The sequence below is a fragment of the Centruroides vittatus genome, unplaced genomic scaffold, assembly GCF_030686945.1.
Source record: "Centruroides vittatus isolate TY-2023 unplaced genomic scaffold, ASM3068694v2 scaffold_944, whole genome shotgun sequence".
NCBI classification, from domain to species: domain Eukaryota; kingdom Metazoa; phylum Arthropoda; class Arachnida; order Scorpiones; family Buthidae; genus Centruroides; species Centruroides vittatus.
The window spans coordinates 1515280-1540310 of NW_027122722.1; the positions used below are offsets into that span (position 1 = coordinate 1515280).

Sequence of the window (25031 nt, forward strand, 5' to 3'; positions counted from 1 at the left end):
AATTTTTAGGATTTTATTCTTAATCTATCTGTTATTTTTTAAAATAAAAAAATGAATTTTCTGTCCTCTTACTGGTAGAGTTCACTTTTTCTTTGACTTTCTTGCCTACGATTATGTAAATTGTTTAAAAGTAATTTGGAACAGGATTCTTGTAAAAACTAAAAATACGAAATAAAAAGTTATTTTATGCATTAATCAACATAGCAGCAAATGAAGAAACTTGTCATTCTTGCTAGTTTCGGAACCATCTCTATCGCCAAGAACGGGTTTTCATCCAATCATGTACACACAAAATTGGGAAATGAACTTTGACTAATGAATTATTTCATTTCCTTTTGGGAATATGAATTTGCGTTTTCCACAATTAGATGCAAGATGAAGACTCGTTTTTTCTGTAATAATCTAAATGAGTGCTTATAGTAGAGACTAATTTATTACTTTTGGCACTTATAATTACTTCATAAATTTGTTTATAAACTTTGTAATCTCGATTCGACTAATACGGGAATTGGAATTTTTCATCACTCGATTCCACGTAGCGTACTATACATCGCATGGTTTATATGGTATATGAAGATGAAATGAGCGAGAACACCTCAAACCACATACTAGTAAGATGCTGCCAAGGAAAAAGTTGAATTAAGTATTTCCAGTATGTTTTACAAACTTCCATGCTTGGAGTATTTGGATTTTGATACATCAAAAGCGAAATCAAATGCACCTTTCTTCAAACAATTAATAAATTATTTTGCAAATCTTTATTCAAAATAAATCGAAAACATTATTAAGAATCAGTAGCAAAGAAACTGTACGGCGAATTGTCACTTTTATAATAAATATAGTTTAACGTAACAAAAGAAAATCTAAGATCGGTTCTCAAATTGAAAAAAAAATTGTAATAAGCTGTATATAAACAAAGTCACATTTATAATTTATATACATACAGTATATAGATATATATTATTTTATTTCCCGATTCTGTACAGCTTTTATACAAATATTTTAAAATGTTTACAAATACAATAAACATATATCAAGTCGTAGAATTTTACAATCTTAAATTTACAGAAGGTTCGGGGTTTGTAAATGCAAATTAAGCAGGCAGTGTTACCAGAATACTTGTCGTCCAGAATTTATCCGCTAACCCGCTTCGTGCGTAATTTGAAATTTTCCGACTCGGACTCGAACGAAACATTAAAGTAGAATCTAGCGCAATGGTCGTCAGACCATCGTATCACAGATATATTTGGACGGAATATTTGGCTTCTGTCCGGTGTCGCGGCAAGTGGACAACGTGGGAAGGACCACCACCATGATCCTCAACGTGTCGGATTTTTCGCCCACTAGGTAAGAAGATCGGAAACAATTCAGTTCTTCGTACGGAATTACGTCTTCTAGATTTAACACTCGATCTTCGTTGGTAAACAGAAACTCTTTGGAAATCACTCTCTGGATGTGCTCCGTGCTATCTTCCTTCCCGCATACCAGGACACCCACAGTGGCTCTAATGGTTTCGTCGGAAATGTCGGGAGATACCGACACTCTTACGGATTTGATGACGTATTCGGGCATTTCCGATCTTCCTCTCCACAAGAGGAGATAAAATTTACGAAACCACACGCCTTTGGGATATATATCCATCGTCCAATTGATTTTCGTCTGATGACAATTGTCCCATTCCGCGATGCTCGAAGGTGTGCTAAACGTTAATGTCCTGTAACTGTAGGCCGTTAAGATAGGGTAATTCTCCACCACAAATTGCGTGCACCAAGTCGGGCACGTGTACAATCGCGGTACGAAAAGATCTAAATTGGGAGAGGTTTGCCGTTCGTTGATGTTCATAGCGAACATCATGGCACCCAAAAAGAAGTCCCTGAAACGGCAGGCGAGAGAATGATTCGATAGACTCGCTCTCTGTCTGGGTGTCATCATCGGGAACCTTATGTGAGATAAAACGCTAGTGACTAAAGTAGCAAATTTCTGCGTGGCTTCTTCTTCTTCGTAGATTTCGCGCAGATGCTCTTCTTGAACGAATAGCCATTTTGCTACGTATCTGAAAGACAAATATTTACTATCAGTCTGAAAATTTCGTAAAAACAATTTCAAGCTTCATGTCTATATATGAACATATACCTACACCATACTTTTGAATAGCTTGCCTTTTTTCTCGTTTATCTTTATATGATGTTTTTATACATCAATATAATATACTTATTTAAATATCCCATTGTTTTATTATTTATCCGTAACTGAAATATATACTGAAAACTTTCTATTACAGAATAGCAAAATGAATTCATTAATAAAATTGTTAAAAGCATCTCAAGTTGAAATTGATCGTTAGAATCAATGTCAATTAACATTAAAACCATAATTGTGTACAGTAGACATACAGTAAGTTTCCATGTTGCCTTATAAAATAATGTGATAAATATTTGAAGCTAGTTAATAATACAGTCATTCTATTTTGGTATGAAACCTATTAGATTAAATTGCACCAGTAAAGTCAGCCAACAAGGACGAAAGAATGAGCAACATCATGGATAGAAAAATTCCAATTCGGTTTTATTACCTTCCTAATGCTAAATTAGAATTAAACTAGATCCCACTGTGGCGTGTTATAGCTTCCTGGGTCCCAGGCAAATTTGAATTAGGGACCTCGCATATAGTGTCATCTTCAAACATTTTTCTTTCGGAAAAATTTTTTAATAAAATTTTTGATTTGGAGTCCCAGGCAATTGCCCATTTTTGCCCACGATCCCACTTTTTTTAATATAAGATATTGCATAGCCTTCTAGCCACTGATTGGAATATCTTTCAACAGAAATGATCATCTGCAACTGACAAACTAAACTATATTAAATTTACAAAATACTGCTCTAAGTAATTTTCAACATTAAATAATTTAGAATTATTACAGTAAAATCTTGATTGTTTGGTATAAATAGAACTGGTAGATGATAAACAGTGGAAGAGAATAACAAATCACAAAGTTAATGAAAATTCTGGTGTAACTATAAAATGAAGATTTATTAATATTTTTAACTGAAAAAATAATTTTCTCTCTTCACTTACCACATTGCTCAAGCAACAACATTTTATTAAAAAAATGATCCCAATAGGTACAGTACAATACAAACATAAATCACTAGCAGAGTAGAACTAGCAAAATCTCTCTCTGCTAGTGCTTCACACATTGCATGTTTATGGCATTGTGTTATGCATTAACAGACAAATAAGCAGTGTGGGTGGGTAAAATCATATACTGTATATGCATGCACAATACAACTTTGTATATAACAGATCAAATGGTTATATTGAATAAAGCATACAACCAATTAAATGAAATATCAGGTAATTGAGACACTACAGAATAATGAAAAACTGAAATTACTTCATAAAATATGTATAAATAACAACTAAATTAAATATAATCAGTCTATAAAGGTTTTACAAAATAATAGTTAACCAGAACTGACAGTCAGGCTTATTACATTCTCAGGGAATTTAACTCTATTTGTCCAAAATGCATTGTTCTAGCTAACTATTATTTTGTAAAATTAGTAATAGAGGCAAACTTTTTAATAGTCTATAAAGGTATTTGTAATTTCTAGTAATACAGATGTATTTCTGACTGACAACAAGAATCTTTCATAATACCAGTCATCAAATTTCTATTATTTGAATATTCCAAGTTCTTATAGGAGTTGTACTGTACCTCTAAATCAGTTTGGAAATTAATCATAAAACTAAGCATAAATTCTGTTTCAAACTAAAGATTAAAAAATTATTGTTATGGGTTTTAAATGAAAGAATATTACTTAAAATATAAAGGTATTTCATTACTTTATTACAAATACACGGTATTTCTTGTCATCTAAGAATATTTAACTATTAAATAAAAAATTCCAAATTAATAAAAAAAAAATAAATTTAATCTTCCCTTTCATTAATTATACAATATATTATAGTTCAAAACATCATTCCCAATTTTAACATTGTGTACTGTGTACATAAAATCCAGACCTGTAATAAGATAATCACACAGATTTCTTAAATTGATTAGAAAGAAGTAAAAATACAAATACTTAATTTATGTATAAGATAAATTAGGCAGTGAATTTATTTCATTTTCTCTGGTCTCATCATCCACAAAACAGAGGTGTGATGACAATGTGAAGTTTTAATACGTCAGAGTTGGAACCGACGAGATACGGAGATCTTCCCGCTCGGAGATCATTCAATTCGTCGTACGGAATTAGGTCGTTTATATTGAGCATTCGTTCCTCGTCAGAAAAAACAAAGTTTTGTTTCACGACTGTCCTAATATGCTCCATGCCGTCCTGTTTTCCGCAGATCAAGATTCCAATAGAAACTCTTGCCATATCATTGCTTTCTTTAGAAGTTAATGAGAGTCTAACCGTTTTTGATACCGATTCTGGCATTTCTAAAGTACCCTGCCATACGATGAGATAAAATTTTCTAAACCAAACTCCTTTTGGATATATGTCCACCGTCCATTCGTAAGAGTGATCTGATATGCACTCTGCAAAACTGGCTGGTGTAGTAAAGACCAGTGTTCTTAACCCATACGTGGGTAACGAAGGATAATTTTCTATGCTCAGAGAAGCACTCCACAATTCTGTCGTATATAATCTTGGGGTAAAATGCAACTGACCACCAGGCGACTGTAAAGCCTGTTGAATTTTTTCATTACACTTATTAGAGTGGAAAGCCATAGCAAAAACCATTTGCTCAACAAAAAAATCCTTAAAACGACTTGTAAGAGGATGAATGAGAAGACTAGCTAACTGACGTGGTGACATCATGGGAAAACGAACGTACGACATGACGTCGGTAACAAGTTTACCAAACTGTAATTCTTCATCTGGCTCACACTGGCTTTTCAATCTGACTTCTTGTATGAATAACCATTTTGCCACACAACTAGAAAAAAATACATATACATATATATTTTTATAAACTGTTACTACTAAATTAAAAATACAAATAATAATTTATAGATATTATATTCAGATATTTATAAACAAAATATTCATTCTGTTGAAAATAAAGCAATTTTCCAGAAGCACTGACTGAATCCAACCCCCATAAACCCAACAAAATAAAAATAAGGCATGGCTTGATTCCCTGCATAACCAATATTTAATGAACACAAAGACAAATTTATTGACAAATATCATCACATTGTTAAAAGAAAATAATTTTACATAGAGTACATCATTCTATAAAAGAACAGAAAATATAGACATGCAATTATGAATTATAATTAATTTAAAAGTAAGAACTTATTAATGAATCAATTATCCACTTTTGAAATGTAAATAAAAAAATATATTGAAAATTAGTTCATTAGAAATTTCCATTTATAAATACACTCAAACCTGTTTTTGTGCGGTCTATTTTTGTGCGATTTTTTATACGTGCAATGTGTTTTGAGCAATTATTTTTGTGCAGTATACTAATTTCATTGAAATTCATATACCGCACAAAAAAAATCACACAAAACAAATCGCACAAAAATAGACCGCACAAAAACAGGTTTGAGTGTAATTATTTCCTTTTAATCTTAAATGACAACACACTAAAAACATGTAAAGAACACAATCATGTTATGATCAAATAAATTTTATAAATTTCAAGCAGAACAAAAAAGTTATTTACTGTATTTTGTGGATGCAGCCTACAAGTTATCTCTATTAAAAAGTCAATTTGAAGGGATCAGGTTGTGTGTTAATTTTAAAATGTAATCACAAACTTGCACATATGAAACAATGACTACTCCCATAAGCAGGAGATAAATACAGTAGGCAGCTTACACAAAATTGCTACAACAAAATTTCTAGCAATTTTCTGCAGGTTACATGCACAGAAACACAGTAATTTCAAAATTTATTGAAAACTTAAAGCAACAAATTCTGAAGTGTGTTGTTTATTTAAATAATAAAAATCTAAAGACTAGGTTTAAAAGGATTATATGTAAGTATGTAAGAAAAACTAAAATCAATTATAACACTAACCATATTATTGAACTAGCTAAAAGTGTTATTTTTTAACAGAAACAATACAATATGCAATACTTCCTGATATACTACATAAAATTCTACATTGTTATATCAATTTCAAGAACAGTTTTACAAAATTTGAAATTTCTAAGGCTACATTAGAGAATGTAAACCTCCAGAAAATATTTTCAGTGCATTACACATTCCATACTTGTTATATTGTAATTAATAATATACATACAGTGGGTGGGTGATCAGTTAACGAACAAATCGGATAACGAACACTTTCAGGAAAGATTCTTATGTTCAGACAACGAACAACTCACAGAACAAACACAACAAGAAGTGATGTAAAATAATGAATACCAATTGGTCTTCCCTTGACTTCAGGCAACAATTCGAAACTTTTTGGAGTGCGGAAGACATTGACATCAATGCTCAACCCAGTATATAGTATTCCTCCAAACTTTGAAACTCTCCCTTGTAATTCCAACCTATTCTTTTCTGACAAAAATAATTCTTTTATAGTATTCACAAGACTGTCAGGCAGGCACTCATTAAGTTTTGTGTCAGTTTTTGTTTTTGAAAGGTGAGAGTATAATAGCAATGGTAGAGAGTGGGCAGAAGATGTCTGATGTTGCTGGGCAGTATGGCTTGAACAGGTCTACAGTAGGCTGCAGTTCAATCTTAGCTAAGAAAAATATAGTATAATCAAGAAAACTCAAGCAGCCTAAGGAGTAAAAAAAAAAAAAAAATCACATCTGAGAAATAAAGAACATTGAAGAGCTTATAATGGAACCTGAAACAGATCTGTTGACAGAAGAACACCAAGAAACTCAGTGAGATATGTTTTCTTCTGCAAAAGAGGATTAATGCCGATATCTGCTATTAAAGATCTTTTAAAGAAGTGGGAGGATGTCAGAACAGTGGTCTTAGAATGGCATCCAAACCAGGTTGAGGTTAATAGGCTTAGGGATCTCTACAATTACAATGCTATTAATTACTTCTGAAAAATCCTGAAGAAGACAGAAAAGCAATCGGCATTAGACAGATTCTTTAACCCCCACAAATGAAAAAAACATGACTAATAAAAATGCAAGACTGTGTATATATGTATTTTTACTATTACATATAAATAAACATAGTAAGAAAGTATATATTTTATTATTTTTTGGGGTCTGCAGAACGAATTAATCAAATTCCCATAAAAACTTATGGTAAATCGATACTTGGTTAACAAACAATTTGGATAGCAAACAAAGTCTTGGAACAGATTATGTTCATTAACCGATCATCCACTATATAAATAAACAGCATTTTTTGTTATTATGGTTTTGAAGTCATTTATGTTCTAAGCATAGGTATTTTAAATAGGATAAACACAGGTAGAATCCTACAGAAGGAATAATGAGAAAGATTCAATCAATTATATGATTGATAGATACATGACCTACTTTGGTTAAAAATATTGGTACTCACACTAAAAATTACATTATAATATTTGTAAAATAGAAGTTGATCAAGATATATGATTAGGGCATATATATATATATATGGCAAATGATATAATTTATTGGAAGTGTGGGAGTTTTGGATATTTCAGTTATTAATCTATTAATATACAATTGATCTGTGGCTGACCATGTAGAAATACAGTAATCTATTACTGATAAAAAATTTGTCAAATATAAAAACCATAGAGCTAGGTGTGATGAAATAGTTTTACATTAACAATACAATTTATGGAAATTAGTTTTATTTATGTTAAAACAATTGAATCCATCAATTCAAAAAGTGCCAAAGTCCACATTTTGATGATGTTCAATTTTCAAGTGAAATTCAGTCTCTAATCCCCTTTCACATGGTAATTTTTAATCCAGCTTAATAATTAAGCGGCATTAAATTCAGTCAAACTACTGCTAACAGGGTTAACTACTTCTTCACATTGAGAAATGTTAAACTACTTTTTCATTTTTCCCCGTAGCAACTAAAAATTGCATTAAATTTTAAATAAAATTAAAATTTTGTATATTTTCAATAAACCATTACAAACTAATTTATTTTGCATAACTTCAGATTAAAATATCAATTTTAAATAATTATTTCAGATAGATATTTTATCCAACATTTATTTATTATTGTTGTTGTTGGTAACATAACGTTAATTTTGTTATTTCAACTATAAAAATAATGGCTGTTCTTACGTGCATGTTTCTGTTATTCAAAATATTTAAATTAAAGCAATGTATTATATAGTTATCAATAAAGAAAAATATCTCACGTTTGATCGCACATTTAGATATCTGCTTGTGCCATGTTTTTAAACATGTAGTGGATCTCGAGGAAGCTTGAAGTGATTTAAGCTTGTTTGAGAAAGCAATTTAAGTTGAGCTAGTTGTTGGTAGTTAAACCCATTTAACATTAAGATACTTTCATTCATATTAAATACCTTAAGCCAACTTAGTCAAGCCAGGTTAAAAATTACTGTGAAGGGGGGTATAAGGCAAGCTGTCATGTAATGCGCAAGTAGGCCAAAATTACTCCAATACTGAGCATGTTGAAATACTGAAACAAATAAAGTCTGATGTCTAGGATTTCAGCACTTTTGAATTACCCGTGTAGCCATTCACTTACCATCTGGCTGTAACAGAATCATGTAAACAATCCCAGAAAAGTTAGTTATTTTAACATTTTTTGAGCAACATCTAATTACTACAACTTTATAACAGAGATCTGAATTATAATATTTTGGCATCAAATCATTAGATTACATTACAGTATTTTCTAAAGTAATTTTTTTTCTAATGAAAATAAGAACAATGCCCATAAACAAAATTTCTAATTATTTCCACATAAAATGATGACAATTATCTCTCTTGAAAAATTTCTCCTTCTTTCTGTAAGAGAATTACTATTAGTCATTCATCTTGTGTCAGTTGTCCATTGGGTTTTGTAGTACTATCTTAAACAACAGCTAGTGTATAACTGAAATGAGAAATGCCAGTGATTTAAACTTACTTAATAAAAGTAACAATTAAAGTAATTAATGTATAATGTTTAAAATTAAAGACTAATGACAATTAATATATGATTTGAGTCAAATAGTGCAAAAAAGACAGCTTTTTTTGTCTATTTGCCTGAATATAAATGACGACTACAACCAAAATCTGATCACAATAAGGATATTTTAACTTATGTTTTGGAGTTTGCTAATTATAAACAACATTAAATGACTGCTGATAATATCTATGATAAAGTTGGCCAGATGGTCAAGCAATTAAGGTGGCAGTCTACCACAGGATCAAATACAGATGAATCAAAAAACCCCATGAATTTTTTGGGGTTGGTCTGTTCAGATAAGTAGGGCATCTGTCCCTCATTTGTGGGCCTGGCCAAACTCATAATGGGCTTGCTAAAAACACCCTCTTAGTGCCCCACTGAGCAGAAAGAGTTATATATACAGTAATACCTCGACTTACGCGAACCCGGAGTTACGTGATTTTCAAATCTTGTCGATTTGTCTTTTGTTTGAGCGCCACGCAACTCTTGATTACTCGCTCCCCCCACACCATTATTCAGCTTACATGTTCAAACATGTCACGTGGAATCGAAGCATAGCTACAATTTATTGTGTGTTATTTATTTCTGTGTTTGTTATATCTACAGAGACTTGAGAGAGACTACTATGTCATCTAAACGAAGTAGAACTGATTCTTCTGCATCAAACAAGAAAAGAAAAACTTTATCTTTGAAATGTAAATTTGTGAATTGGAAAGAAGTTTGATCTACTGGAATCGACAGTCAGAACAATTGTAAAAGGTTAAAAAAACTTCTCGAAGCTGTGAAAACTTAACAGAACGCCTCAGTTCAATTGAAAAGGGGTTACAAATTTTAGAAAATATAGACTCCAATGAAGAGCGCATTTCTTCTACAAAATGAGAAATAAAAAATTTATTAGCATGCTACGAGGAAATTTTGTGGGAGAAAAAGAATCTTTGAGCCGTCAGACGAATTTGTTAGATTTTATGAAGCCTTCTACATCAAAATAACTTTGGTTTACGATTTTAATAATATAATTTGTTATACATATGTATTATCTAAGATTTTATTAAACATTTTTTTCTAAATTATTGTTTTCTTTAGTCTCCGGCCCCAATTAAAAATAATTTGTATGTATTTATATGCGAAATTATACCCTGACTTATGCGGTTATCACTCGGTCCCACCTATTGTGTAAGTTCGGGGTATTACTATATATATATGTAACATTTTAAAAGGAAATAAAAATTGTAAAAAATAAATATAAATCAAGCGTTGTATTGATTGTGGATTTGTTTTTGAAATAAGAATGTTTCAACATTTAGACAATACAATAAAACTTCTATAACTTGAAGCTCCAGAGGGCAGGAAAAAACTTTGAGTTACAGAACAATAGAGTAAAAATTCCAATTCTGAATAGATTTGTACTTATTTGTACTTTTACCTCTCTTGCATTATATAAAAAATCTTTGATAGTTTTTTTTCTTTTTTGTTTTAAACAGCCCATGTAACACCTTTCAGCAAAATGTTCAATGCAGCTAATCGAATTAAACAGTTTTGCAGGTACATCTTGTTGAGAACCTCTCACTTTGGACTGAAACACTGTCTGAAAATTTCATGGAAATCCAATAATTAGGGTCACTTCAGATAGAATAAATATTAAAATTCATGTTGGGAAAGTTGAAAGTAAAATAAATTGGTGTCAGGAAACCATGAAAAACTTTGAATTGGAGAAAATTTGAGTTAAGAAATTCAAGTTTGAGATGTTAAATTCCTATGCTATTACATTGAGACCTATCAAGTGCTTCATTTTCTTTGAGTTAGAGAAGTTTTACTGTATATTATACTTCTAACTTCAATATATAAATCTGAAAGAAATGATCGAGATAGATGAGATATTGCAACCAAAAATTCCTACACTGTGTGAGATCCGAGAAAGGTAGGAGGAAGTCATACCTCCCTTTCCGGTTACAGGTCGTTTACCTTTCACTTGTCAAGATGGCTAAGTTTACAATTGCGATGGGGACAACGATAAGGCAAAAGCGATATTCGAGTCAAAGAGGACACCATTTAACAATTAAAACAAGATTTATTTGAGTTAAACAAAGAACAAAATACAACGTAGACTAATATCCCTAATTCGCGTCGGGGTTTGAGAGAGAGTTTACAGGTTCAGTTCATACCTCACAGTTAATTTCCTTATCGATTTAGCACTTAGATATCCAAGAAGTGTATATAGGTATCCGGGAATGGCACACTTTTATAAAGTCACAACTGAGCACGGTGACGCTGAAACTTAAGGTCCAGAGCAGTGACGACCTGCGATGGCATTGGTCCGGCAGATGATAAGACACTCCCCGGAGGGGGGAAAGAAGCAGCTTTTATAGTTTTAGGCTGGAAAAATCGGTCACGTGATCGATGGTTGATGGCGATTTGGGTCATAGGTGTTCCTGGACCAAAAATATATGACAAATTCGGATGTTAACTATAAACTTAAGTTGCAAGATGATCTGTATACAGAGTGAGAACAATGGATAGTTGACAGTTATACAGCCAGGGATGCATATTTTCTCGGCTAGGAATTTTTTTCTATCGAAGATGTTTATAATAGGGAAAATTATTACAATTTTGAATCTAATGGAATTCCAGATCTCACATTCTGTATGTTAACTATAAAGACTGATTTTAGAAATTAAGTTATTAGAATAATTCTCTCAGAGAAAAAAAAGCATTCATATCATTTGAAAATATGGCATAAGTGATAATGAAGATCTAATATTAATATAAATCTGGTATTAATAAAAGTAATTTGAACAATATTGAATCTTTCATAGGGAAAAATTTTTATTTAGAACCAGGACATTTGAAATTCACATTAGTCAAATCAATTATCACAATTTTAATTTTTTTACAGTACCTATTAATATTTGAATAATACAGTTGAAATCACATATTATTACCTTGTCTAATGTCATGACTACTAAAAAGCCAATTGTCATTTTATAATATATATGTTACTGTGAAAGACCAAAATTAGAGAATGTCGATATTCTCTGGTCGACGAATACGTCAGTGAAAGACTGAATATTTGGTTATATCATTACACATTCACACAATTGCTGGTATATGTCAACAAGCACAAATAAGCTTTGGTGGAGGTCGAAACTGTAAAGTACTATTTTTAGTATCTTAGGAAACCGACTATAATTGCGGTCGGTAAAACTTCCGTTAACCTAACGGGTACTTTACGCGGATTCGAGATTAGTTTGCCAGGCCTGGGCTTTTAAGCGTGCACCGAAAAATTAGTAATAATAACAATAAATATCAAGTCAGATCAAAAGTTCAAATATATTTAATTAGTAACTAGAATGTACTACGTACAAATGTCAATAATCCAAACAAAATTTATTAACGAAAATCAACAAGTCAACCTGACAATAAACTCAGCTACTTAGCTTAACTTAATATTAATTCCCCTTTGAATATTCGACAATCAAATACTTAGAAACTATGAACAAAATCTCTTACTAATTAAACATCTATCCGTCACCTCACTATACGAAGAAACTATTTCCTCAATCCTTTCGATATCATCAAATAGTCAATCGAACTCCTCTTTAACACCTTGAATTGTCCAATTATCAATCTGGACTTCTATCAGAAAATACTTCGCTTTCGAATTAACCTCGCTCTCAAAGTCGCCTCGATTTGGAATTCACCTCGGTTTGGAAATCACCTCGCCTTCTTCGGTTAACGTACGGGTTTTATACTGTGAGGTGACGTCACACTTGAGCTGGGTTACTCCCCTTATTTACATACTTAGTTGCTAACATTAATTTTCTTTTCTGGCAGCTTTAAGTTTCCGACAAAGCTTATAAACCGTTTACAAAATATTTATCATAATTTTCTGGGATGTTTAAGACGGTTCATCAAGTATTTCTCTACTAGTGATTGTGGGGACTCCCCCCTCCATTTTTTTTTTCTGCGGACTGTTACTTCTGCCGGGCAGCGCAAGTGCGCAAGATTTTTCCTACAGTGCTTATTTCTCCGTGAGTTGTTTTATCTTCATTTTTCATTACTAACAAGAGAGTGTGGTGAGGAACCTTCGTCCTAAATAAACATAAATCCCAAACAAAAGATAATAAAACGGAAATAATAATAAAATAAAAATAACGTTCAGACTCAGTTCCTTACAAAACAACACCCGAGAAGCTGATGTTGACAGAGAGGCAGACAGTCTGTCTCCAAATCCTCTGTGGGTAGCCAGAGGTAGAACAAGGTCATACCTCTTTTCCTCACAATGGTTTGGTGGAAACTGCCCACTTTGTCACTGGATGGCATTTTTGTTCTTTTCATCCCATGAGGTGGGGATCGGTTTGTCAGGTCAAGTGGTGGAGGATGAGAGGGGTCGTTGGTAAAGCGTCGGCGATGTCTGAATAAAAGACACCATTAACAGATAAAAAGGCAAATATTTATTGGATAACGAAACAAAAAAATGTTTACAATGACGACAATCGAATATCGTTCGAGATTTAACTACTTCTTGATTACAAAGTAAAGGGGCCAAGAGAGAGTCTACATGCTTGATATCATACCTCTTGATTATTCCCACGGAGGATCAAATGTCCTTTCCTTTTTGTCAAGGTTAAGGTCGCAAATTTATAAGTTCATGACTAAAATGTCCGAATCACACTTAACAAAACAAAGTTTGATGTTACAAATCCTCAGTAAAGTCTGGCTTATCTCTGGTCAACAGGTTGGTGAGAGACTCCCCAGAGGGGGGAGGAATCGGTCTTATATAGGTTCAGCCTGGGAAAGTTAGGCAGGTGATGGACTGTTGTCAGAAGTAAAGGTTATTTTAGCAAGTGTAAGGTTAAAAGATGTTCTCGGAACCATAATAAAGTGAAGAAATCGGAGGCAATTGTAAATTTATGTCGTGTAACATTATAAATTTCTGTAGCTATTGATGAGATATTTGATCTTCCTTTCCTGCGATGTTATTTTTAACGATTGGCTGATGAATTTAGTTAAGATATATCGAAAGTTTATGAGGGAAGGGAAAAATTTGTTGTACACTCGATTCGGATCTTACACCTTTGTTCTGCTGTGATTGAAATCACGTGATATCTATTTGTTATACTCTCAAACACTGCTGTTTGTCAGTCTTATGCAAAGTTTGCTGATGCGTGCAATGTTTTCTTAAATTTTATTTTTTCATCCAATACATTAATTTATATTGAATGGATACTGCAGTGAACCAAGAACTTTTTTTGAAAAGTTACATGCATTAATTGCAAGTAAACGTGAAGACAACTGTTTTTATTTTTTTCAAAAAAAGTATTCAAATATTTTCTGAAGTGATTTCTGCTGAAACTAAGTGTAGCACATCTTTGGATTACAGACGATTAAAACATTTTGACGTTTTAAAAATTAATGAAGAAGAGAAATTAATTGTACCATTAAAACCAGGAAAAATGAATGAACAGTATTATGTTACCAATGATGAATTGTTTAGTATATTATCTGAAACTCACAGCAGAACAAGCCAAGGAGGAAGAACACACATGCTTAAAGAATTGAAAGTTAAATACAAAAATATTACATATGAAGTTGTAATTAGGGATTGCAATTGCTGGATCCCTCATCCAGCAATCCAGCTGGATCCAGCGCATTCTTCGGCCTGCTGGATCCAGCACTTGGTGCTGGATCCAGCGCTGCGGATCCGCAAATACTCAATTAACTTGTTAAATAATTGCGAAAAAGTCTACGTCGTCGCGTTGCCGCTTTGCTAACTACTAGACTGCTACTAATTACTTACTCACTACTTTACTAACACTAATAATTAAATTACTTATAAATAAACTATACCTTAATCAATCCAGCAAAATTTAATAAAATAATAACGTACTCAATCGCTTTTAACGATCTTCCTCAGTTACAAAAAAATACATTAACTATAGAACATAAAATGTGTTTCGAATAAATATAAAAAGAATAGTGCTTAATTACATCCCATTTTTTTTAAACGAGATACATAGATGTACTGCCAGGTCTGATAATTTTCGTATTGTATGCCGACGTAATCCCACTGTTTTCAAACTTTTAAGAAACGATAAAAAGAAAGAGGATCGGAATTCAACAACGGGTATATATTCGGTGCCTTTACACAACCAACGTTTCAATTCCAAGCTTGTTTATGTGGGTGCAACGATGCGCAGTTTAAAACAAAGGCCCAAGAGCACAAATATACAATCAGTAAGAACCTTGACAACACTGCGCTGGCATCATACACAAGACAGAAGGATGTTAACGTCTAATGGGATCAAGCGACAATTATAAAAACGACGACGAATAGGCAAATGGTCAAACATCTTGAGAGATTGGAAATCTGCAAGGCGCACATGACAACTGGTTGTATAAACCATAGAGATGCGGACTCATTGTCTACCATGTGGAGATCCTTTTACATTAATTAATGTTATTAACGGACAATGCTGGTTTCATTGGATCTTATATAGGCTACAGAGTGTTTTTTTTTAAACTGACGGTACTCAGAGACATCTGTAGAGCAATCTAACAGCCGAACTGTCGCCAAATTTGGGAGAGTGACTAAGGACGACATGGGAAAGAGATTCCACGAAGAAAAAAGTAGTACCCAAATTTTTCGGTAGGGGTGGATTTGGCGCTGTTGTAGCAAAACAGCTAAGAATCTGCATAAAATCCAGCTGCAATTAACAAACACACGAATGAATAATCAGACAGAGGCTTCAGTGTAATAACGAAAGTTTAATTAATCAGCAAATAACCTTCTCCCTTCTTCAATGTGATCACCGTCCTGCTGGACAACTCATTGCATCCTGAACACCGTGTTCTCTATGGCCGAACGTAACATGTCCGCAGGAATGTTCATCACAGTTCGAGAAATGTTGTCCTTCAAAGTCATCAAGTTTGGGACACTACTAAGATAGACCTTGGACTTTAAGTAACCCCACAGGAAAAAGTAACATGGGGTTAGATCCGGGGAGCGAGGCGGCCATGCAAGTGGAAAAAAGCGACTGATGACCCTTTCTTCAGTGAAGTGCTGGTAGCTTTTTCGCTACAACAGCGCCAAATCCTCCTCTACCGGCGAATTTAGGTACTACTTTTTTCTTCGCGGAATCTCTTTTCCATGTCGTCCTTAGTCACTCTCCCAAATTTGGCGACAGTCCGGCTGCTAGATTGCTCTACAGATGTTTCTGAGTACCGTCAGTTAAAAAAAAACACCCTGTATATATTTTTTCCGCTATTTATTTTGTTTATTTATCTATATTTTGTCCGTTTGGGCGTTTTCCGTTAATTTTCATATTTATTCCGAACACATTTTATGTTCTATATTTAATGTTGTATTTTTTTTGTAACCGAGGAAGATCGTTAAAAACGATTGAAAACGTTATTATTTTATTAAATTTTGCTGGATTGATAAAGGTGTAGTTTATTTAACTTATTCTACTTCAGTACATAGTTTTATATACCTGTAAATAACTACAGACTAATATGTAGAGCCTATATATGAAAACTGGTAAGACTGATAGCCACTTAGCCACTGATTATCCGTCCTTACATTATTATAATATATTAATATAAATTAATCAGTAGAATTACCTTTGCTATTATTTAACTTAGAAATAATTAACTTTAAATGTTTAGTTAAACATTTACATTATAATTATAATCTATCTCAAATGTTAAACCAAACCAAAGTTAATTTTACTACCTAAGTGTGTAAGAAGTTTTACTGATTTATAGTGACCAGTCTAAATAATAAAAGCTTTTAAAGTATTTTTTTAAATGTTTTATTTCATTAAAAAAAACATAAATTGCAGGATAGATAGATAGAGATAACATTTTATTGCACCAAAAATACATCCACGTTGGATCCGCGCTGGATCCAGCTGGAATGATTTCAATCCAGCAAAAATCCAGCTGGATTCAAAACACTGCTGGATTGCAATCCCTAGTTGTAATGTTCTATTTAAATTTATGTAAACAATGTCAAATGATACATACAGGGCTTAAAGCAGTCATGGCAATAAAAAAAAGTGAGAAAAGAGAGTTCACACTGAAAAAAGCTAAAAAAGCTAATAGTCTTAAAATGAACGAAAACAGGCATTATTAAAAATCACACAAACGCACACATATTTTGTATCAATAACATTGCATATGATATTAGATTGATTATTAAGTGGACTGATAAAATTAAATATGAAAATAGTTAGGCTGAGTTTATACTCCAGAAAAGTGACCAGTAAGACTGCATTAAGCCAGAACAGGCCCGCATTAAGTTTTCATGTGCCCCATACAGAATTCCCACCATTACACAGCAAAGCAAATGGAATAGTAACATAACTACCAGAATGTGTTTCCATATAACATGCCAAATTTCAAATGCCATTTATTTCAAGGTACATTTTTTGATTTCTTCATAAAAAAAATGTAATTAAAGAAGAAAAAAAACAACTTCTGGCAGAATCAGTGGGTTGCATGTTCATTATATAGCAGGGGTGGGCAAGCAAAAGTTCAGTGGGAGCCGAAATGTAGGTTTTGCAAAATGCATGGGAGCCGCAGTTCTGTACTTTTTTACTCTGTACTGCAGTTCTGTACCTTGATTTTATTATATAATATAAAACAAGTATTGAATTTTTTTAATAAACATATTTTCACAAAATTGTGGAAATAAAACTGTAAAAATAATAATAAAAGGCAGAAATTAACACTTTCAGCAAGAGCCACATAAAACTCAAAAATGTGACTCCGAGACCGCATGCGGCTCTCAGAGTCGCATTTGCCCATGTCTGTTATATAGCAATACCACTAGTAATTGTGACCCAATCATTTATTTGGTAATTTTATCAATATTTTTTAAATGATTAAAAATAAAATTACAGAATTCATTACTGGTAATACTAGTCTCACAAATCTATTCCCCTGAATACAATAAAACAATTTGTTAGTCATTCGACCCACAACTGACAGAGAAGAGAGTTTATGAAAACAATGTAATTAAACATTTAGCAGTTTGTTGTCCTTCACAGTGGGGAACCGGCAGAGTCTATTACTTTTATGGGAGAAAATATACAAAGCTTTCTACTACCCTGAAGTTGAAAAATAATACAATCCCATGAAATTTAACAAATCTGATGTTAATAAGTAAATGATGAAATTATTTACAGAGAGTTGATATTTGATAAGTTTAGTTTTTTGCTCTTATAGAACAAATTACAGAAATTATAAATAAAAATCTCATTTTTTAAAAATTAAAATCATAAAATTTCGCTTACAAAAGATCGAGATGGAACGCACGCTTTTTATTTTTATAATCGCTTTGTTTTATTAGACACAGATATTATTCTTATATAGATTTATTAATTATAATAAACATACATTATGTATAAAATTACATTAAAATAACACTGTAATTAACGTCTGAAATGAAAAAGTAATTGAATCGAGTCTCGCCTCCATATTAATTAACGCGCATTGGTGTAGCCAGAGTTTGTTATGGGGGGCCTAGAGGCTGTAATTTTCTGGGGACCCGCTCTGTGGCTCCATCTGGAAACCCCTCACGCCACGCGACCTCACCCGGGCTTTGCAGGACACCACCATCGGCACCCTGACGGATTCCTGGTCAGCGGTGCTCCGCAACAAAGGCCAGGACCACCTACGCCCTTTCGCCCCCTGGAGGTACAGTTGCGCGTCATCTCGCCACGCGGAGACGCTTTTGGCCCGGCTCCGGACCGAGACGGCCCCGTTACATGCTTTCCTTTACTCACGGCATCTACACGACTCCCCGGGGTGCCCCCATTGTGGCGCAGCGGAAACTACACTTCATTACTGGCTACATTGCCCCAAATACACTATAGCCCACAAGGACCTAGGCAACACGATGACCCTAAACATGTCTCTGGTGCGCACGCTGACACCTATCTACTGGCCGCCGGCCTCCATCACTCCTAGTCAACACGTGGCGGCGCTGGAGCGCTACATTAGCCTCACTAGCCGTTTCGCTTAGCAACTGGCAACGTCGGTCGGAGAAAGAGCCGCAAAGGCTATAATCTCCATATTAAATTGAATAAGAAGAAGAAGAATTTTCTGGGGAGGGGCACCAGGTTAACTGGGGGGGCGTGCCCACCCATGCCCCTTCCTGGTTACGCCCATGTTAACGCGCCACAGTAATTAATTGATCACGTTGCATCAAATTAAATAATTTATAAAAATTAAAATAATAAATACGTTTATAAAATAATTGGCTGTATCTGTTCGCAATGATAATGTAAAACACACTGTACTTATAGTTTAGCATTTCCGATATTTAATTTATTTTTGAATTTTAAAATATAAGAAAAACAATTTTTTAAATAAAGTTTTACGCATTGATATCTGCAACTTTAGATAATACAAGGATATAAGAATCCATCAAAAAAGTTAGTTAATAATAATTAAAATCGAGAAAAAATATAAGTTTCTTTCGAGGTAAGGAAACTTGTAAAAAGTCAGGTATGCGATCACGTGACGCCCATCTCCCCACTTTGCGTAACCAAACGGTCGAAGTTGAAATAAAACCCCAGCAGAAGTAAAAACGAACATCGGCGCATGTATAGGACAATAAACTTGAACGGGAGCGAAGATGAGACATGACACCATGTAATTTATGCTAATTACTTTCTAATATTAAAAAATTAAAATCTTCAATAAATTATAATTAAATTAATTTTTTGACTGAGTTCGACTAGAAGCATATCGAAAAGCTAGATTAAAGTGAAAATAGCGGTTTTTCGACGCTAAATATTTACAAATTAATTTTTTAATTTGGTGCCGGATTGACCGCAGCTGTTCGAATGCGCACGTGCGTGACGAGTTTTATAGTTTCTGTCGAAATGGAAAATGAAGGACACCGTTAGAATACAGAAAACCATGGTGCATGCCAAATATATAAGCACCCACTTAAAACCAAACTTTTGTCTTTGTCTAAAGATTGTCTCTACAGAAGTTATTAATATTTAGGATATTAGTTTAAAATCTTGTATTTCCTGGCACGAGATTCGCTCGATCTTTAATTTTACAGAGTGCTAGAAAGATACAAGCTTTGAAACGAGTGTCCTACAACGTTTTATTTAATAATAACAGTAGAAATCAAATTTATTATTGCTCAACAATTATTATTTTTGGTTTTTCTACGGTAGTCAAAAACGAGTAATGTCATCATTTAAGCTAAAGAATAGCAGGCGGTTGGGAAGAAGTTTGCTTAGCAACTTACTTCAGAAAGTATTGGGTTCTATACGATTTTCCGTTGCTAAAACATGAGTTTCTACTGTTAGTATTAAATAAAATCTATTTCTTTCTTTTGTCCACTGCACTTAAATAAATACAAATGCTAAAAATAATGCTGTATAAAAATCACTCTTAACGCTGAACTAGAAGTGTACTTATGTCTTAATGCAGCGTGATTATATCGAAGTGCCGCGGAGATCAGTATTTCACAAGGATACAAGCAAGGAGAACCCGCGTGCAAATTCCTACAGCATGTGCAGAGTATCAAGCTTTGGGAAGTTCCTCGTTTTGTTAGTTTATATAAATGTAGTACACTACATGTGTATACGACAGTGCCTTATCATGTCGTGCACAGTCCATAAGGCATATGGGAACGTGCTGGTCGCTATTTCACTCCTGAGCGCATTTACGAAAAAAAAATTTCACATGGGAAGTGAAAAAAGCTAAAAAAGTGTTTTTCTCAGAAAAAGCTAAAAAAGAGAGGAGCTATGAAAAAAAGCTAGAAAAGAGAGTCACTTTAAGCCCTGTACATAGTACACCTAAAAAAAGTATTGCTGTAAAACCAATGGTCAGTTCAGAGTTAAACTCAAGATGTCAAGTCAATCTGATAGACCTGCTGTCATACAGGGATGGCAAATATAAGTTCATAATGGTGTATCAAGATCATTTAACAAAATTTGTCCAGCTATGACCTTTGAAAACTAAGACAGCTGAAGAAGTAGCATATCACCTTCAAATATTTTTAACATTTGACGCCCCAGCTATATTGCATTCAGATAATGGTAGGGAATTCTGTAATCAAGTCATATCCAAATTATGTGCTATGTGGAAAGATGTTAAGATAGTTCATGGAAAGCCTCATCATAGTCAAATACAAGGCTCAGTTGAAAGGGCCAATCGAGATATACAGAATATGTTAACTGTATGGATGAACGATAACGATACAAATAAATGGTCAGTTGGTTTGCCCTTTGTACAATTTGCCAAGAACACTACATATCACAAAGGAATATGCCAAAGTCTTTATGAAGCCATGTTTGGCGTTAAACCAAACAGAGGCATAGCATCATCATCTTTGCCTGGCGAACAAATCGCAAATATTGAAACCGAAGAACAGCTCGAAGAAATTGTTAATACTTTTGAAGAAAATTTGAGCAGTGACCATAACAAATACCATATTCCAAAGGAAAATATTGAAGAAGAGCTGCAACCCACCACATCTTCATATCAAGTCCTGACTGAACAACACAAAGTTATTTCTATAAAAAGAGTGGCCACGAGAAAGAAATGAACCAACGAAAATGTTACAAACCTCAAAAAGAAAATTTCCTTCTGCTCAAATTGGTGATACCGTACGAATACAAGTCTCTGATGTCAACTGTGGCCATACAGATGCCTGAAATGTGTTGGCAGTTGTTGTTGGAATAGAAGACTCCGACTTTTATAAATTAGCAAAAAAAATGGTACCCTCAAGCAGTTTTATACCCATAATCAGTTCATAATTTGTAAAGAAAAGTTACTTTCCATAGATGAGATTTCTTCTCAAGAAATATCACTGAGATAAGCAGCTGCAGCTAATTCGAAAAGTGGAGGGCAAGGCTATACACACTGTCATTGCAAAAAGAAGTGTTCCAAGAATAAATGCAGTTGTAAAAGCAAGGGACTCTTGTGCAATTCAAAGTGCCATAACAGTTTAAATTGTTGCAATAAATAAGATTGTATAACATTAATCACATAATTTATGTGTAAGTTTATTATTGTATTATTTTCTTTAATGATTTAGAATGTACTGTTCGTTTTAGGTTCAGCAGTTTATTTACATGTGCTGTTACTTAAGCTTTCTCCTATTTTGACATATTAAAAAGTTGCATTTTGTCTTAATGTAATAAAAATATTTTTATTCAAAATTCACCATCAGTGCATGCTGAATGTCGACATTTGCTGGCATAAGTGAGAAATAATGATATTTAGCAAATATTTCATACATACACAAAATGGCTGTGTGAATGCTGACATTCACTGAAGAATGTCAACATTCGCCAGATATCGGTCTTTCACAGAAAGATATACAAATAATATAAATTTAAGCATAATATTTCATTTAATTTCCAGTCTTAACATCTTTATATCATAAAAGTACAGGGATTCCTTGTATAACACGGTAGTTATGTTCTGAAAAAGTTCAGTGCAAATCCACACTATACGTAACAAAGAACTAGTGCAAAACATAGGGTTAGGTTCCAAAAGTTAACAAAAGTATACTAACATTTTCTGATGATCTATCAACTGTAAGCAAAATTTACAAATCTAATGAACAAACTGCAAGAAATAGCTATTTCAAGCAATGATAAATAAGAAGACAATGTCATAGTAAAGCAGATATTGATATAACATTACATTGCTGGTTGTTTTCTGGAGCTATGGCTACTAATATTGCAATTAATTGTGAGATTTTAAATGCAATAGCAGAAAAGTATGCTCAGAACCTTGGAATTAATAGTTGGTTAAATTAATGGGAAAGGCAACATATAATTGTTTTAAATGACTATGAACTTGACTAATTATGATAAATTCACGGATACTAATAAAAATGCTGAATGTGTTGAATCATTAAATGAAGATGAGAACATTTTGACTACAGTAACAAACAGATCTGATACCATTATCCTACACCACACTGCAATAGTAATGAAGACGATGATAATTTTACAAGCACTGGCATTAGAAAGTTAAAATATTCTGCAAATATCTTTTATTGAATAAAGAGCAAGAATGATTATATTTCATCCAGTTAGAGTGACAAGTGCAATACAACATTTTAAAAAATGCACCCAAAGCATGCCAAACGACATACTTTAGGAGCATTTTAGGAGCACAACAGTCAACAAAAGGCTGCAGAAATCTTAAAAAATTATTTATTGCATAAAGACATAAATATAGATTCTCTATTATGGTAATTATATAATTATAAAAAAAGTTTGGTTTATATCACCAATTGTAATATTAAGTAAAACTTGTTTAATGCCACAGTCCAGATGATGATAATATCGTTTTGCTAGAAAGCGTGGACATGGCATTAAGCATGTTCATCTATATATTTATAGGTTCTGTACATATAAGTAGATAATTACCATAAATGAAGTAAAACAATTTACAGGATTATATTTTATTTCATTTACATAACACCTACATAACTGACAATAAATAAAATAATTATGCTCTCAATCTGAATTTTTTTTATTGCAAATACCGTATTTTACGGACTATAAGACGCACTTTTTTCTTTGAAAAATTGCCTCCAAAATTCAGGTGCGTCTTATAGTCCGTAAAATACGGTAAGTAAATTTAATTTATATAAAGCACATTATAATTTATTTATAACCTTTTAAGTTAAAATAAAACTATTTCCAATGATATTTCATTTTAAATTATATCCTTGAAATTGTTAGATAAATACAGTAAGTAATTTTAATAAAAAATCAAATAAAATGCACATAAAAATAATATAAAGTTTACTGTAAAGAAATTAGTTATTTATATATTATTTCAGTCATTTAACAAAATATCTACCAATTCAAAACATTAAAAACTTCATTAATCTGAAAATTGTCAGATAAGTGAATGTGAGATTCACCCTATAAATTTCATTTTTATTATTTAAAATTTTCACTCAAAAACTTTGCGTTTATTTCAAAGAAAGTTTCAAGTGGAACGTCCTGACGATAAAAGTATATAGAACTTTTGTTTTCCATCTTTTAAAGTCAAATTCCTTATTCTAAAGTAAAGGAAGGCAAAAATATGACACCTCTGTGTATTAAAATATTGTTTATAAATTTTGTAGTAAATTAATTGACAAAAGAACCAAAAACCTTCCATTTTTCGGTTGAGAGAAAAAGGAAGATGTTTTGTCACACTTCCGATGCAAAGGAAGTAGAATTTCCTTTCTGCCGATCCCTCATCACCATCTTTATCATAAAACTTTAGCGTCATCCGAAGATTCACTCCTTATGATTACCTCTACACATGCTGTTGATGTATACAAAAACCCTCATTTTGATTGGACAAAATCCCTAAAATATACCAAATCCCTCACTTGAATCAGGGAGTTTGCCGCTAATCGTCAAGAAGAGAAGATCCATTCAGAAACTAGAAGTCGTCACTCCAGTCCGCCGTTGAAGATATCCACCATTTCTCTAAAGACTCCGACTGAAATTCCGTCATTCCAGATCCATAAGAACATACTTCATAATCATCAGATTTTGATGAGGTAGTATATAACTACGGGATTATTGTAAACTCTCTCTCTCCGCGAGATAAGTCTTGAATAGATTAATTTGTAATTCATTTAAGTTTTGTTTTTATTAAATCCTTGTTATTGTTCTAACATGATCTCATTCTTGACTCAAATCCGAGAAAACAGCCTTTCCACTTACTTGCAACTCTCCCACTCAAAATTCCTCGCGAATGAATATTAGCGTGCTTAATGCTATAACTAGGCTGGTGTCAGGAAAAACAACTTACAGGGGATTCTCACGGACTCCTGTTTCTCATTAAAGTCTTAGTAAGTCATCCTTTAACTCTGCGGGCCAGTTTTCCCGACTGGACAGCCAATTAAATGGTATAAGAGTCACAACCGCACCCTATATCACCGGCTAGCCC

General features: G+C 33.0%; 1 protein-coding gene across 3 annotated transcripts in view; it reads right to left on the reverse strand.

Annotated features, from left to right (window-relative positions):
• Nucleotides 1-950: 950 nt before the first annotated feature.
• Nucleotides 951-25031, reverse strand: part of LOC136990482 (BTB/POZ domain-containing protein 17-like) — a 62765-nt gene continuing 38684 nt past the window's right edge. For 2 of the 3 annotated variants that reach the window (XM_067288866.1, XM_067288867.1), the window contains one exon: nt 951-2053. In XM_067288866.1, the coding sequence (XP_067144967.1) occupies nt 1222-2053 (832 nt within the window). In that variant the 3' untranslated portion in view covers nt 951-1221. Of the gene's footprint in view, nt 2054-3920; nt 4948-25031 lie in introns of those variants that run through there. The other variant, XM_067288868.1, reaches the window with a different exon arrangement.